Here is a 14,899-nt window from a genome sequence, read left to right on the forward strand (position 1 = left end):
TTGGCCTTAACAAGGATCATTTTGACTTTGGGCATTGTCCTCTCAGGTGGATGCAGAAGATTCCAGGGCACTATTTCGAAAAAGAGCAGAAAGTTCGTCCCAGTGTCTTGGTCCAATATTTATCCCTCAACCACCATCACTAAAACAGATTATCTGGTCGTAATCTCATTGCCGTTTGTGGGAGCTTGCTGTGCGCACATTTCCTATAATACAACAATGATAACACTTCAATAGTATTTCATTGGCTGTGAAGTGCTTCGGATGTCCTGAGGTGGTGAAAGGGATTGTGTAAATACAAGTCTTTCTATCTATTGCTTTTCCTTCTGCTTTGTGTTGTTATTGGCAACTGTCAATGCTTTTCGCACTGGATTCTGCACCCTGAACGGTTTTGGTGAAGGTCACAATGGAAACCATGTCATCTCCAACATCGACCTGCACCCTCCAGCGCCGGCAGACCAGCATCTTCTTCAAGGCCCGTTGAAAATCCCGGTTGAGGAAGGCGTAGAGCAGGGGATTGATGGTGGAGTTGCAATATCCGAACCAGGTGATGACTTTAAATACACAGTTAATGGTGGTGCTGTTGAGCTGTGAGCCATGCACTGCGATGCTGATGTTGAATACAAAGTAGGGGAGCCAGCACAGTACAAAGACTGATATGATGATACTCATGGTCCTGGTGGCCTTGTGCTCCAGCTGTAGGTTGTCCTGCCGCCTGCTGTCGGGGTGATAGTGGAGGTCGAGCGCCTGCGACATGATCCGTACTGCCTTCAGGCGGGAAGCTCGGTATATGAAGAAGTACATGGTGCACATGATCAGGAAAGGGATATAAAAGGCCAGTGCGGAGGCCACAATCGCGAAGGTCCTGTTGGTGACAAACACGCACTCCCTGTTGCTGTCGACGTCCACACCCGGGATTTCATTCCAACCCTGCATCACTGGGAGAAATGAAATCATGGAGGAGTAGACCCAGATGGTAATGGTCATGGCAATGCACCTGCAGGAATGGAGGAAAAGTAAGCCGAGTATAGGAACGATCCATTAGGTCTCATTAGCACAGAGAGCTGTTTCAACATTAATAAACAGGATTTTTAAAAAAAGGTAAGCAAACTTTTGCTCAGCTGGTGTGACACCAGTTTCCAGGGATGGCCTCACACTGCCTGTCTAATGATATATACAAAGTGTAATGTTAACTTTGGTATGAAGCAGTTTTATTATATCAGCTTTGGCTCTGTTGGTGGCACTCTCACATTTAGATCAGAAAGTCATGGGTTCCAGTCTCACTCTCAAGATTTGATTTTATATGTAATCTAAACTGATGCTCCCAGTGCTAAAAAAAACAGCAAGTGATCATGAGATAATCTGAAAATCTGGTGCATTCAACTGTGTAGCCCTCCCTCAGTACTTCACTGAAGTGTCAACCTGGATTATGAACTTTCAATCTTCTGATTCAGAGGTGAGAGTGCTCCCAATTGAGCCACAGTTGTCCTCAATTGTACCCTGCCAAAAAAAATCTAGTCATTGTCAGTGTGCAGACCATGTTTGCCTAAAGTCATTGATCCTAAAAAAAAGTACTTAATTTTATGTGAAGTGCTTTGAGATGTTTCAACAGGAATAAAGATCCATATAAATGCAAGTATCTATTTTAACAGAGCAATCTAAATATTATACTCTCATTGAATGATGGGTCTATTGATTCCCAGTTCTGTTTTGTTTAATAGAAAAGAATTTTGAAAACAAAGAACAAAGAAAATTACAGCACAGGAACAGGCCCTTTGGCCCTCCAAGCCTGCACCGATCCAGATCCTCTATCTAAACATGTCGCCTATTTTCTAAGGGTCTGTATCTCTTTGCTTCCTGCCCATTCATGTATCTGTCTAGATACATCTTAAAAGACGCTATCGTGCCCGCGTCTACCACCTCTGCTGGCAATGCGTTCCAGGCACCCACCACCCTCCGCGTAAAGAACTTTCCACGCATATTCACCCTAAACTTTTCCCCTCTCACTTTGAACTCATGACCCCTAGTAATTGAATCCCCACTCCGGGAAAAAGCTTCTTGCTATCCACCCTGTCTATACCTCTCATGATTTTGTACACCTCAATCAGGTCCCCCCTCAACCTCCGTCTTTCGAATGAAAATAATCCTAATCTACTCAACCTCTCTTCATAGCTAGCGCCCTCCATACCAGGCAACATCCTGGTGAACCTCCTCTGCACCCTCTCCAAAGCATCTACATCCTTTTGGTAATGTGGCGACCAGAACTGCACGCAGTATTCCAAATGTGGCCGAACCAAAGTCTTATACAACTGTAACATGACCTGCCAACCCTTGTACTCAATACCCCGTCCGATGAAGGAAAGCATGCCGTATGCCTTCTTGACCACTCTATTGACCTGCGTTGCCAACTTCAGGGAACAATGGACCTGATCACCCAAATCTCTCTGTACATCAATTTTCCCCAGGACTTTTCTATTTACTGTATAGTTCACTCTTGAATTGGATCTTCCAAAATGCATCACCTCGCATTTGCCCTGATTGAACTCCATCTGCCATTTCTCTGCCCAACTCTCCAATCTATCTATATTCTGCTGTATTCTCTGACAGTCCCCTTCACTATCTGCTACTCCACCAATCTTAGTGTCATCTGCAAACTTGCTAATCAGACCACCTATACTTTCCTCCAAATCATTTATGAATGCCTCTTTATAGTGTCAAAGCATGAGATCTGATGACCCTTACCTTCCGCGGGACATACGTTTTGGGTAGTGATAAGGCGTAGCCACGGAACAGTAACGGTCCAAGCTGATGAAACAGAGCGTGACGATGGAGGCTGTGCAAAACATCACATCGAAGGAGATCCACACCTTGCAGAACAAACGGCCAAACATCCAGATCCCAGTCACTTCATAGATTATGCTGAACAAAGAAATAGATACCTTTAATCTAGGGTATTCAAAATTATGAAGAGTTTTGATAGAGTAAGTAATAAGAATGGCAGGAGTTGTCATTAACCAAAAGACACGGGGTTTAAGAAAATTGGTAAAAGAGCCAGAGGGAAGATAGAAACACAGGAAATCTTCTCTACGGTCTTCCTTATCAAATCATAGAATCATGGAGATTTATGGTACAGAAGGAGAGCATTCAGCCCATTGTGTCTGTGCTGGCTGAAAAAAAGCTATCCAGCCTAATCCCACTTTCCAGCTCTTGGTCAGTAGCCTTGTTAGTTATGGTACTTCAAATGCATATCCAAGTTTTATAAGTGTGACGAGAGTTTTTGTTTCAACCACCCTTTCAGTTACAGAAACACACCACTTTCTGGGTGAAAAAATTACTCTTCAACTCCCCTTATATCCTTCTACCAATTACTTGAAATCTGTGTTCCCGAGTTATTGACCTCTCTGCTAAAGGGAGTAGGTCTTTCCCATCCACTCTATCTGGGCCCGTCATAAATTTACGTACCTCAGTTAAATCTTCACTCAGCCTGCTCTGTTCTAAGGAAAACTACCCAGCCTATCCAATTTCTCCTCACAGCTAAAATTTGCCAATCCTGGCAACATCCTCTCCTCTGTACCCTCTCTAGTGTTATCACATCCTTCCCGTAATGCAGTGACCGGAATTGTACACAGTAGTCTGTGGCCTAACTGGTGTTTATACAGTTCTAGCATAATCTCCCTGCTCTTATATTCTATGCCTTTGCAATTGAAGAAAAGTACCCTGTATGCCTTCTTAACCACCTTTATCTACCTGTCCTGCTACCTTCAACAATCTGTGGATACACACTCCAATGTCCCTCTGTTCTTCTACATTTCTCAGTTTCCTACCATTTATTGTGTACACCCTTGCTTTGTTTACCCTCCCCAGATGCATTACCTCACATTCACCTGGACTGAATTAATTTTGCCATTTTTCTGCCCACATTGATATCTTACTGCAGGTTACAGCTGACATCCTCATGACTAAGCACGTGACCGATTTTTGTATCATCTGCAGACATCTTAATCATGGCCCCTACGATTAAGTCTAAAGATGAAGATTTTTTTATGCAGTGAGATGTTCTGATCTGGAATCTCTGAAATGGACTGCATGAAAGGATGTTGGAAGTAGATTTAATAGTAACTTTCAAAAGGGAAGTGGATGGAGAGTCATTTACGGCACAGAAGGAGGCCATTCAGCTCATCGAGTCCATGCCGGCTCTCCACAGAGTAATCCAGTCACTCCCACTCCCCTGCCTGACCCCATCGCCCTGCAAGTTTATTTCCTTCAGGCGACCAACCAATTTCCTTTGGAAATCATTGATTGTTTCTGCTTCCACTGCCTTCGTGGGTAGTGAGTTCCAGGTCATTACCACTCGCTGCATAAAAAAGTTCTTCCTCATATTACCCTGCATCTCTTGCCCAATACCTTTAATCTGTGTACCATCTGCTAATGGGAACAGTTTTTCCTCGTCTACCTTATCTAAACCTGTCATAATCTTGTACACCTCTATCAAATCTCCCCTCAATCTCCTTTGCTCCAAGGAAAACAACCCCAGCTTTTCCAACTAACTTTGTAGCTATCCCCAGAACCATTCTGGTAAATCTCCTCTGCAGCCTCTCAAGGACCCTGACATCCTTCCTAAAGTGTGGTGACTAGAACTGGACGCAATACTTTAGTTGGGGCCTAACCAGAGCTTTATAAAGGTTCAGCATAGCTTCCCTGTTTTTGTACCCAATGAATTTATGAAGCCCAAGCACCCATATGCATTGCTAACCACTCTCTCAGTATGCCCTGCCACTTTCAAAGATCAATGCACATGCACCCCAAGGTCCCTCTGTCCCTGCAAACTCTTTAGAACTGTACCATTAAGTATATATTGCCTCACCCTATCCCTTCGCCAAAATGCATCACCTCACACTTCTCTATTAAATTCCATCTGCCACTTGTCCGCCCATTCTGCTAACCTTCTAAGTCCTGTTGCAGGCAATTTGTACCTTCATCGCTGTTTGCCACTCCTCCAAGTTTGGTATCATCTGCAAATTTTGAAATTCTGTTCTGTATTCTAAGATCCAAGTCATATGTATATAATATTCTTGAAAAAAGAAAAAAATTGCAGGGCTATGGGGAGAGAGTGGTGGCGTGGGACTAACTGGATACCTCTTTCAAAGAGTTAGCACAAACACAATGGGCTGAATGGCCTTCATCTGTGCTGTATTAATCTGTTAATATTACCCCACCCCAAAGGAATCGACGTTGATATTAACATTGACACTCTACACACGCACTTACCTAAAGGGCATAACCAGACATGCCACCAACAGGTCTGCTGTCGCTAGGGAGAGGATGAACATGTAGGTCACTGTTCTCAGTCTCTTCTCCAAAGCAGGGCAGATAAACACCACCATGTTTCCCAGCAGTGTCACCAGGTCCACTGTTGTCAGCATTATCCCAACCAGCACCTCTTGGTGGGAGATCTGGATGTGGGAAGCATTCCCATCTCCAAGAGAAGCCAAAGGAAACAGGCTGTGGTTGGAAGAATTACCCACTTTCCAAAGAGAATTCATGATTCATTTTCTACAAACAAATTGGAGAAAGAAACACTTGAATAGAAAATTCATCCTGATATAAAACACAATTACAAGCAGAAATTAAGAAGCGACAACCTCATTGTTTACTATAATTATAACCCTAATACTATTAGTACTAATACATTGCTAATACACTATTGCCAATATTATAATTACTAATACACTTACTAATATTATTGATTATCTCAATAAAAGATGAATCAAAGCAATGTTTTACTTACCCTGATGTATAATCCAAAAAGCATATGAGGTGGTTTATTTGTGCTGCTAAAGTTATGTATAAAGGTAGTCAGGAATACAACCTCTGCTTAATGAACTGATCTCTGAGAGTGGTTGTGAAAATGAAATTCACTTGAAGAACTACATTACCACCTAAACCTGGGGTCCACTGAGCAAATTGAACAAGATAACATTAGAGTGGAGGAACATTTATAGAGCAGAGTATCGCAGGCAACCTGCTGTCTTCACCAATGAGAGTCAAACAGACAACAGGCAGTTATTTCCGTTCACACTTTAAAAGCAGCCCCCACCAATCAAGCGCTTAGGACGTCATTGCTTTAATAAAATTCACTTTGTGAACCTGAAATTGACAAAGCACAGATAGCAAGGCTGTAATGTAAAATGATCCGAATTGTGATTCACAGTGAAGAAGGAGCACAGCTGATCAGAGTGATGTTTTTTTAAAAGACACAGCCTTTGAAGAGACTGTGATTACTGAAATAGAAACTATATATTTGATATCCTGATGGTAAATTATTCCTGGATAAGTCTGGAGTCTTTTACTGTTCGGATCATGAACCCACACAGGAAACAATACAGCAACTGTTTTATTGATGGCACTTGAGAGATAAATATTAGCCAAGATGTCAGAACAACGCCTTTACTCTTCTCTGAAATACGGCCATGGAATCTTTTACGCCCATCTCCAACAGAGCGCTGACTCCACTGTACCGACCTATCAGCCTGAATGATGTGTTAGGGGGTGTTAAAGAAAGTCAAAAAGACTTACATTTCTATAGTGCCTTTCAAAACCTTAGGGTATCCCCAAGCACTTTACAACTAATGAAGTACTTTTTGAAATATCAGAAACACAGCAGCTGATTTGCGCACAGCAAGGTCCCACAAATAACAGATAATAACCAGATAATCTGCTTTTTAGCTGGGAAAACAGGCAAACACCTCTGCTCTGCTTCAAATCATGTCATGGGACCTTTTACATTCACCTGAGAGGACATACCAAAGACAGCATCTCGAACAGTACAGCACCCCCTCAGTACTGTACTGAAGTGACAGCCTGGATTATTTTCTTAAGTCTCTGGAATGGGGCTTCAACTCATACCTTTTAATTCAGATGCAAAGAGTGCTACTTCTGATCCAAGATTGACACTTAATAGGACACTTAAAGTGGAGTTATGAGTGGTGCTAGAGGGTGAGGTTCAAACACATAGAAGGAGCGAAAGCACAGGGACTGTTAGAATGTGAAGTCTAGTGGGGGAGTGGGGGGCAGCCTCATTAAGTGAGTGGCAGAGAAAGGCTGATCCAGAAGTAAGCCAGTTTCCGATCAGGAGGCTGATTTGTTCCGCCAAGGGAAGGCCATAATTGTATACGAGTGAATGAACATTTTGTGAGGTGAGAAGTGAAAGGAGCCTCACGAGGAGGGGATTGCAGGGTGAATGTGGAAGACAATGAAATGAAGATGAGGTTGAGAAGATTAGATCCGCAGGTGGAAAGGTCATCAGTAGAAGGGAATGAGACAATTGAGATGACGAGTGGAGTAAACCTGTGTTGTGTGCAGCGTAAGATACCCATTGCAGACAGTGAGCCATTTCAGTCAGGGTAAGAGCCTAAGTTGCAGAGGGAATGGAGTACAGTAGAGGTGTATTGCTGAGTGGGGCTTGGAAACAGGATGGTTGTGGAATAGTTATGGAGAGTTGGGTAAGGGAGTCAAATATAGGAAAAGGGAATTATTGAATAATGAATAAGAGGCAAAAAATTTTAAAAGACTGATAGAATGTCTCAAAAGGGATGGAATGCAAAGGGATAGAAGTTAAATTACAACTGTGCAAAGCACTGGTGAGACCCCATCTGGAATACTGCCTTCAGTTCTTGGCACCACACCTCAGGAAGGATATATTGGCCTTAGAGGGGAGTGCAGAGCAGATTCACCAGAATGATACTGGAGCTAGAAAAGTTAGATTACAGTTTGCATAGAGTTTGTATTCCCTTTGTATTGAAGGTTAAGGGATAATTTGAGGTTTTAAGCATGGTTTTATGATTTCATATTTGGGTAGATAGAGAGAAACTATTTCCTGTACTGGGAGGGTCCAGAACAAGGGGGTATAACCTTAAATTTAGAGCTAGGCTGTTCAGAGGTGATGTTAGAAAGCATTTCTTAACATGAAGTGTAACAGAAATCTGGAATTCACTCCCCTAAAATGATATTGAGGCTGGGGGTCAATCGATTTCTGTGAAGGAAGGATATTAAGGGTTACAGAATCAAGGCGGGTAGATAGATGGAGTTAAGGTACAGATCAGCCACAATCTAGTTGCATTCCACTTGAGCTGAATGGCCTACTCCTGTTCCTCTGAATGACTTAACATACTTGGGATCACGGATTAGAACAACAGAAAAGGATATTAACACCAATACATGTGAAGCTTGGTTAGCTTGCAATCAAATGAATGGAGTCTGGAAGTGTAAAGAACTGCAGGAACAATAAGATCAAGATATTGAGAAGCAGGGTGTCAGTGCAAGAGATATGGGGCTGGATTTTATTAGCGTGCCTTCCGACATGGAAATGTCGCTGCATAGCCCCTGCGATATTACATGCGGGGCTGATTTAAATAGAGGGGGCGGGGCAAGCAACGGCGTCCAGTGCTGGCGCCAGCGCAATTTTTAAAGGGCTTCAAGCCGATGTAAAATTTTAAAGGGACCAGCACATTAAATTTCAATAAAAACATTAAATTGAACATAAAAATGCTACTTCCGTCCCCCCAATGATCAAACAATAAATTTATTTCCCACTCCCCCACGAAAAACCATTTTTGAGTTACGACCTTTCAACCCCAAACTTTGCACTCTTTGCCCTTCAACCCCTTTCCACCATCCCCACACCCAATAAACAATGTTTTTCCCATTCCGCCACCCCTCCCACCCTGAAGATTTTGTTCCTCCCCCCTTCCCACCAGGTTCTTGCCTCAGAACTCCGTAAGGAGCTCTGAAGGCACGTGAGGTACGAACGGCAGCCGTAAAATTGGCATGGTACGGCCACCGCCGGCAGATAAGTGCATTTACATATAATTTAGGTTGATTTGAATATGTAGATGAAGGTCCAGCCGCCAAATTGCAGGGGAGGGGTGGGGGCCGCACCGAGGTCCCCCTGCTGCCGGTAATATGCGGCGGGCCCTTCTTGACGTTGAGGTCGAGGCAGGCCTCTCCCCGCAGAATTTTATGGCCCCCCCTCCCCCCCGCAACCCATGGCATCGAGGGGCTCGTAAAATCCAGCCCATGGTGCTGACATTTGAACGTTTACGAATAAACTAGATGGCACCTACACAAGAGTGTTGCTAAAAAGCCTTAGATATCAGTTGGAATGATCATATCCCCAATGCTATACCATATGGAAATTTAGACAGAATAACAACAGTAACTAAGCATAGAAGGCTGAAACTTGCTGGTCATTCCTTTAGCGCAAACAAAGGAATGGGTTTCAGAATTAAGGTTTTGAAATAAAAGGGGAGATTGACCTAGAATCAAGTACAATACTTAACTTGTACAGGAGACAGAAAGTTCTCCCATAGAGGGATTACCACTGTGCATGATGAATGAAGAAGTGTGGAGGAGAGTCATAGGACCACCGCCCACAGTCAACTGGTGAAGATGAAGTAAAATAGAGAAGGAATGGAAGACCAGAAGGAAGATAGGAAATGATGGAGCTTATCAGCCAATATGCAGATACAGTGGAGCAGAAGCAGGAAAGGTTTTAGCAAGAGTACTTGAGGTGCAAGATGATGGAGCAAATGCACGTTGTAAAGATTAGAAAATGGATACAATTTTTTCACGCACATACATAGATACCTTGGGATCTCCAGAAAAGTGCAAATCTAGCCATAGAGATAATTAAAATGTTACATTCTCATCTGCTTTTAAATCCCTCTGTGGCCTCGCCCTACCCAACTCTGTAAACTCCTCCAAACCTACAACCCTCCCACAACTCAGTAATCATTTCTTTTACAGATTATAAAGTTGCTTCTTGTTCTGCGAAGCTGAAATGAAATGGAAACTTTCGGTCTAATTTGCAGTCCATTGATTATAGCATTGAACTAGCATTTATCAGCAATATAGATTTGTTTCCATGTTCTTTGCATGAGATTGAGGTAATCACTGGTATTTTATTTTTTGTTAAGAAACAACAATGCTGTTCTTCGAAGATGGACCATAATGGATTCATTACCTACCAATATCTTGTTCTTTAACAGCTTCTGAATATACATGCTCTCTATGCACTGATGGTACCACTTCCAGCAAGTCTTTTATCTCAGAGCCCAATGCAGTTCTAGTGAACTGAACAGGCTTTATTAGTGTTGCTATCGTCAAAGGAAGCCTGTGGAATATGTTCCTCCCATTCCTAGCCATTAGTCTGATGGAGATCTTAATGTCATGGCGTATAGGTTGGAAGATTCAGTGAGGGAGCAGCTATGAAAGGTTACTGTTCATATATTCTATTCTAGTGACACCGGTCTAAGGTCAATATTAAGGGGTTGGATTTTCCGCCACTGTCTTGCCTGAAATCATACTGGATGACACGGGAAAGAGGGTGATATTCAACAGTGAGGCCCACCACTGAAATTCCTTCTCCCAGCCCATGCCGGAGCATCTGCAGACTGCCACCTCCTCACCCGCCCAACACCAAAGCCAAGTGGAAGAGAAGGAAAGAGATTGGCTACATTTTCCCCTCCTGTTAGTCTCTGTTCCCTTGGACCACCAGGATAGCGGTAGGAATGGACACAAATGGAGGGAAGGGCAATCAATAGTGGCCTCCTTACCATCCAAATACTTACCCTCTGAAGATCTCAGTCTTCACATAAGCCTTCAAAGAATGAATTGGGCCAGTCCCTGGGACCCTGTGGCCCCTTTAACATTTCCTCCCACTTCTGTTGCAACATCGCCTTTATTATCCTGAGGGGCACAGGCAGCGGGCTCCCACTTGCTGTTGGAGATCCCACCAATAGGCCATTAAGTGTACCTAATGGTCTCCAGTGCAAGAACCTGGTCTGGCAGCTGGACAGTAAGTGGAGATTTTAACATTTATTTTCAGGATATGGATATCCTGTACAAAGCTAGCTTTAGTTGCCCATCCCTAGTTGCCCGAGGGTGTGTCTTTGTGAACTGCTGCAACTCTTTATGGAGATTTGATACAACTATTTGGCTTGCTAGACCACTTCAGAAGGCAGATTGGAGTCAACCACATTTTTGTGAGACTGCAGTCATATATAGGCCAATTCTTTTCTTTTGGGCCTCCTTATCTCGAGAGACAATGGATACGCGCCTGGAGGTGGTCAGTGGTTTGTGAAGCAGCGCCTGGAGTGGCTATAAAGGCCAATTCTGGAGTGACAGGCTCTTCCACAGGTGCTGCAGAGAAATTTGTTTGTTGGGGCTGTTGCACAGGCCAATCCATGTAAGGATACCTACACCCTCCAGTATTTTACCAACATAACCTTACCATTCCTCACCAAACACTCCAAAGATCATGCCACGGAGCTGAGTGGTGAGGGAAAGCACATCAGCCACTCCAGCTGTGATTTTCTGTCAGTTCATTTTAGTGGGTAGAAAATAATGGACTGGGATGGCACAATTTGGAGAGAACAAAAATAGAAAATCTTCCTTCTAAAGTCTTTGAGTTCCCAGAGTAGTGACATGATCCAACAATCAGCTGTTATTACTTCAAACAGAAAACCCAATGAAGCAAGCTCTCAAGAGAAGGGGCAATGGTTGACAACAGGCAACTTTTACTGCCGAGCACAGTTCATTGTCACCTTGAATTAAACCTGGGATCTGTCTGGCCTGTATGAATCATCTAATCACTTCCTCGTAACCAAGGGAGTTAAGTAGGGGGGAATATAGAGAGTCCCAACCATCCCACATTGGGCATGGACAGCATAGATCTGCTTTTAATGGGGCTTTTTTGTTAGAAAAATTCAGATTATGGGCATTGAGACAGAAGTGTTTTAAATAATAAAAGGGTTGGACAGGGTGGATAGAAGCAGACGGTTTCTAGCAGTTGAGGGGTCTCGAATGAGGGGCCATGGATAAAGAATAAATATTTGAGATTTAGAATAGAGAACAGGAGAAACCTGCTCTCATAGAGTTGAGGGGATGTGGAGTTCACTTCAAGGGTCAGTGGTTGAGGCAGAAACTATGTCAATATTCAAGGTTAGATTGGACAAGTGGATGAAGGAAAAGGGAGTGAAGGTATATGAGAACAGGTTAGGTAAATGTAATGAGGACTATTTGCTTGCATGGAAGGTAAACACTAACATGGACTGGTTGGGCTGAATGGCCAGTGAAATTACAGTGTAGAATTCAGCACTGCTTGACAGTCCCACTTGGAGTGGCTGCAAGATTGCTGGCATAGGAACTGGTAACTGTCGTAGGAGAGGGTACTGTATGGAGGTTGAAAATAAATCATGGTGGTCAGCAGAGCAGAGACAATTATACTCAGTGTTCAACCTGACTGGGTGCCTTATACTGACATGGAAAAGTTCTCCATTTTCCAGCACTAAAATCACTTACAGTGATTAAATCATAAATTCAAAATAGTCACATAAGTTGGCAACAGCAGTCAAGGCTACTGTTCAATTTTGGTGGCCTGTCACAGACAAGCTGCAAAAGAGACTTACAAGACTAATCCCAAATATAAATGGTATGACTGATGATAAAAGATCAGAGACACCTGGGAGATGAAATTGGTCTTTAGTAGTAGCAAAAACCAGGCTCATATTGAATCACAGGCCCATTTTTGTTCCACCGTTTGTCTTCAATCTAAAAGAAAATTGGTGTAAGATGGGCCTGCGATTTGCTATAAGATCATTTCACACTGCTAGCATGGACCAATTTCATCTCTGATCTTTCATCCACATCCTTACCCTTCACATTTGGGACTAGTTTTGCTGCTTATTTGCACACTCTCTCTGTGATGGGTTACCAAAACTGAACACAAAATTTGAAGTTCAGTCTGAGCAGTGTCAGCAGTGGCTCAGTGGTTGTGCTCTTGCTTCTAACCCAGAAGATTGAAGATTCAAGCTCCATGTCAGAGACTTGAGCACATAATTTAGGTTAACACTTAAGTGCAATACTGAGGCAGTGCTGCAATGTCACTGTTCGGTGATTTCAGATGAGACGTCAACATACATACGAATTAGAAATAGGAGTAGGCCATTGACTCCTTCAAGCCTGCTCCTCTATTTGATAAGATCATGGCTAATCTGACTGTGGCCTCAACTCTACTTTCCTGTCTCCCTGCTATACCCTTAGACTCCCATGTCAATCAAGAATCTAACTGACTCAGCCTTAAAAATATTCAATGCTCCTGCCTCCACTGCTCTCTGGGAAAGAGAATTCCAAAGACTGACAACCCTCTGAGAGAAAAAAAATTCTCTGCATCTCCGTCTTAATTGGGAGGCGCCTAATTTTTAAACTGTGTCCCCTAATTCTAGTCTCTCCCACAAGGGGAAACATCCTCTCAGAATCCACACTGTCAAGTCCCCAATAAGGTCACCTCTCATTCTTCTAAACTCCAATGGATAAAGGCCTTTCCTCATAAGATTAACCCCTCATCCCAGGAATCAGTTGAGTGAACCTTTTCCAAATTGCTTTTAATGCAATTATATCCTTTCTTAAGTAAGGAGACGAAAACTGTACTCAATACTCCAGATGTGGTCTCACCAACGGGGTTTAGATTTTAGAGATACAGCACTGAAACAGGCCCTTCGGCCCACCGAGTCTGTGCCGACCATTAACCACCCATTTATACTAATCCTACACTAATCCCATATTCCTACCACATCCTCACCTGTCCCTATATTCCCCTACCACCTACCTATACTAGGGGTAATTTATAATGGCCAATTTACCTATCAACCTGCAAGTCTTTTGGCTGTGGGAGGAAACCGGAGCACCCGGAGAAAACCCACGCAGACACAGGGCGACTTGCAAACTCCACACAGGCAGTACCCAGAATTGAACCCGGGTCGCTGGAGCTGTGAGGCTGCGGTGCTAACCACTGCGCCACTGTGCCGCCCACTTCTGGACAATATTTATCCCTCAATCAACGTCACTAGAATCAGAATATTTTGTCATTTATTTCATTGTTAACTATGGTACCTTGCTGTGTGAAAATTGGCTGCTTTGTTTTGCCTGATTATAATAGTGATTACACTTCTAATGTACTTCATTCGCTTGGAAGCACTTTGGGATATCCTGAGACAGTGAAAAGTGCTGTAGAAATGTGAGCTCTTTCTTTCGCGGTACATCCTCAGCACACGCTCTGTGGAGGGAAATTGTCTCTCTTCCCCAGAATTCTCCTTGCGTTTCACATCGCTTCTGTACATATCTAGTCATTGAAAGTGAAGAGTCTCCTATTCTTCTCTGGCACTTAATCAAGTCTCCCATTGCTAACTTTAATCGTTGAGTATAATTTTCTTTTGACCTATGTGTAATACTGTATATTTACCAGAGACAGGGGTCCATGTCAGCCACTCAAGCCTCTCACTGTCATTGTTAACAATTGAAAATTGTTGCCAAGATAGTTCTTTTTAGTCATTAAAATTTGAATGCCAGGACAGCGAGCTGTATAATTTGTGAGGTAGCTTTTTGTGGTAGGGCTTTTAACCAACTGCTTGAACATTGCCACCTCTTCCAGCTGAACTCTGATAGAGTGAAAGCATTTCTATAGTTGCCAGGAGACACAATTCAGTCGCAATAACTGAAGGGAATCAGTCACTCAGAATGATTTATTAATGGTAATAAGACAGTGAGATGGGATTAAATCACAGATAGTCTATCCCCACAGTCCTATAGGATGAGCTTGCTGCTTTAATGTATTAGATTGAAATTGCATTGTGCCATGCTAGTAGAAAATGGCTAAATGCTTACTGTTATAGCATGCTTGCTTTTAAAGAAGGGTTTAGATAAGTGGATGATTTAGTTAAAATACCAGATGCAGGCCCTTCATATCTTCAATGCTATCTGGGCACATTTTAAATTCAATGTTTTTGTTGTGAAATGATTCATTGGGCATGCCGTCAGCTTGTGACTGAAAGGACGGGATTTGAAG

General features: G+C 43.0%; 2 protein-coding genes across 2 annotated transcripts in view; both read right to left on the reverse strand.

Annotated features, from left to right (window-relative positions):
• Positions 1-336: 336 nt before the first annotated feature.
• On the reverse strand, positions 337-5,420 carry LOC137375687 (histamine H2 receptor-like). Its single transcript, XM_068043074.1, has 5 exons — positions 5,266-5,420; positions 4,941-5,038; positions 3,930-4,020; positions 2,740-2,916; positions 337-994 (listed from the first exon to the last, which is right to left on the reverse strand). Exons 1-5 carry the CDS (start codon positions 5,418-5,420, stop codon positions 337-339), a joined length of 1,179 nt encoding a protein of 392 aa, XP_067899175.1.
• A 79-nt stretch (positions 5,421-5,499) lies between these two features.
• Positions 5,500-14,899, reverse strand: part of LOC137375789 (sodium-dependent phosphate transport protein 2A-like) — a 102,154-nt gene continuing 92,754 nt past the window's right edge. Inside the window, exon 13 of the mRNA XM_068043243.1 lies at positions 5,500-5,550. Coding sequence (XP_067899344.1) covers positions 5,515-5,550 — 36 coding nt within the window. The 3' untranslated portion in view covers positions 5,500-5,514. The remainder of the gene's footprint in view (positions 5,551-14,899) is intronic.

This window comes from Heterodontus francisci, chromosome 12, assembly GCF_036365525.1.
Source record: "Heterodontus francisci isolate sHetFra1 chromosome 12, sHetFra1.hap1, whole genome shotgun sequence".
In the NCBI taxonomy this organism is placed as follows: Eukaryota; Metazoa; Chordata; class Chondrichthyes; order Heterodontiformes; family Heterodontidae; genus Heterodontus; species Heterodontus francisci.

Bases quoted from the DNA above. Each gene is read 5' to 3' on its own strand.
- LOC137375687 (XM_068043074.1), bottom strand. From the start codon at position 5,420: ATGCTGACAACAGTGGACCTGGTGACACTGCTGGGAAACATGGTGGTG. The intron at 5,039-5,265 runs GTAAGTGCGTGT...CTTGGATCTTAG, and splicing joins TGTCTGGTTATGCCCTTTAG to AATACAGAACAGAATTTCAA. The intron at 4,021-4,940 runs GTTAGCAGAATG...CTTCATCTTTAG, and splicing joins CCTGCAACAGGACTTAGAAG to ACTTAATCGTAGGGGCCATG.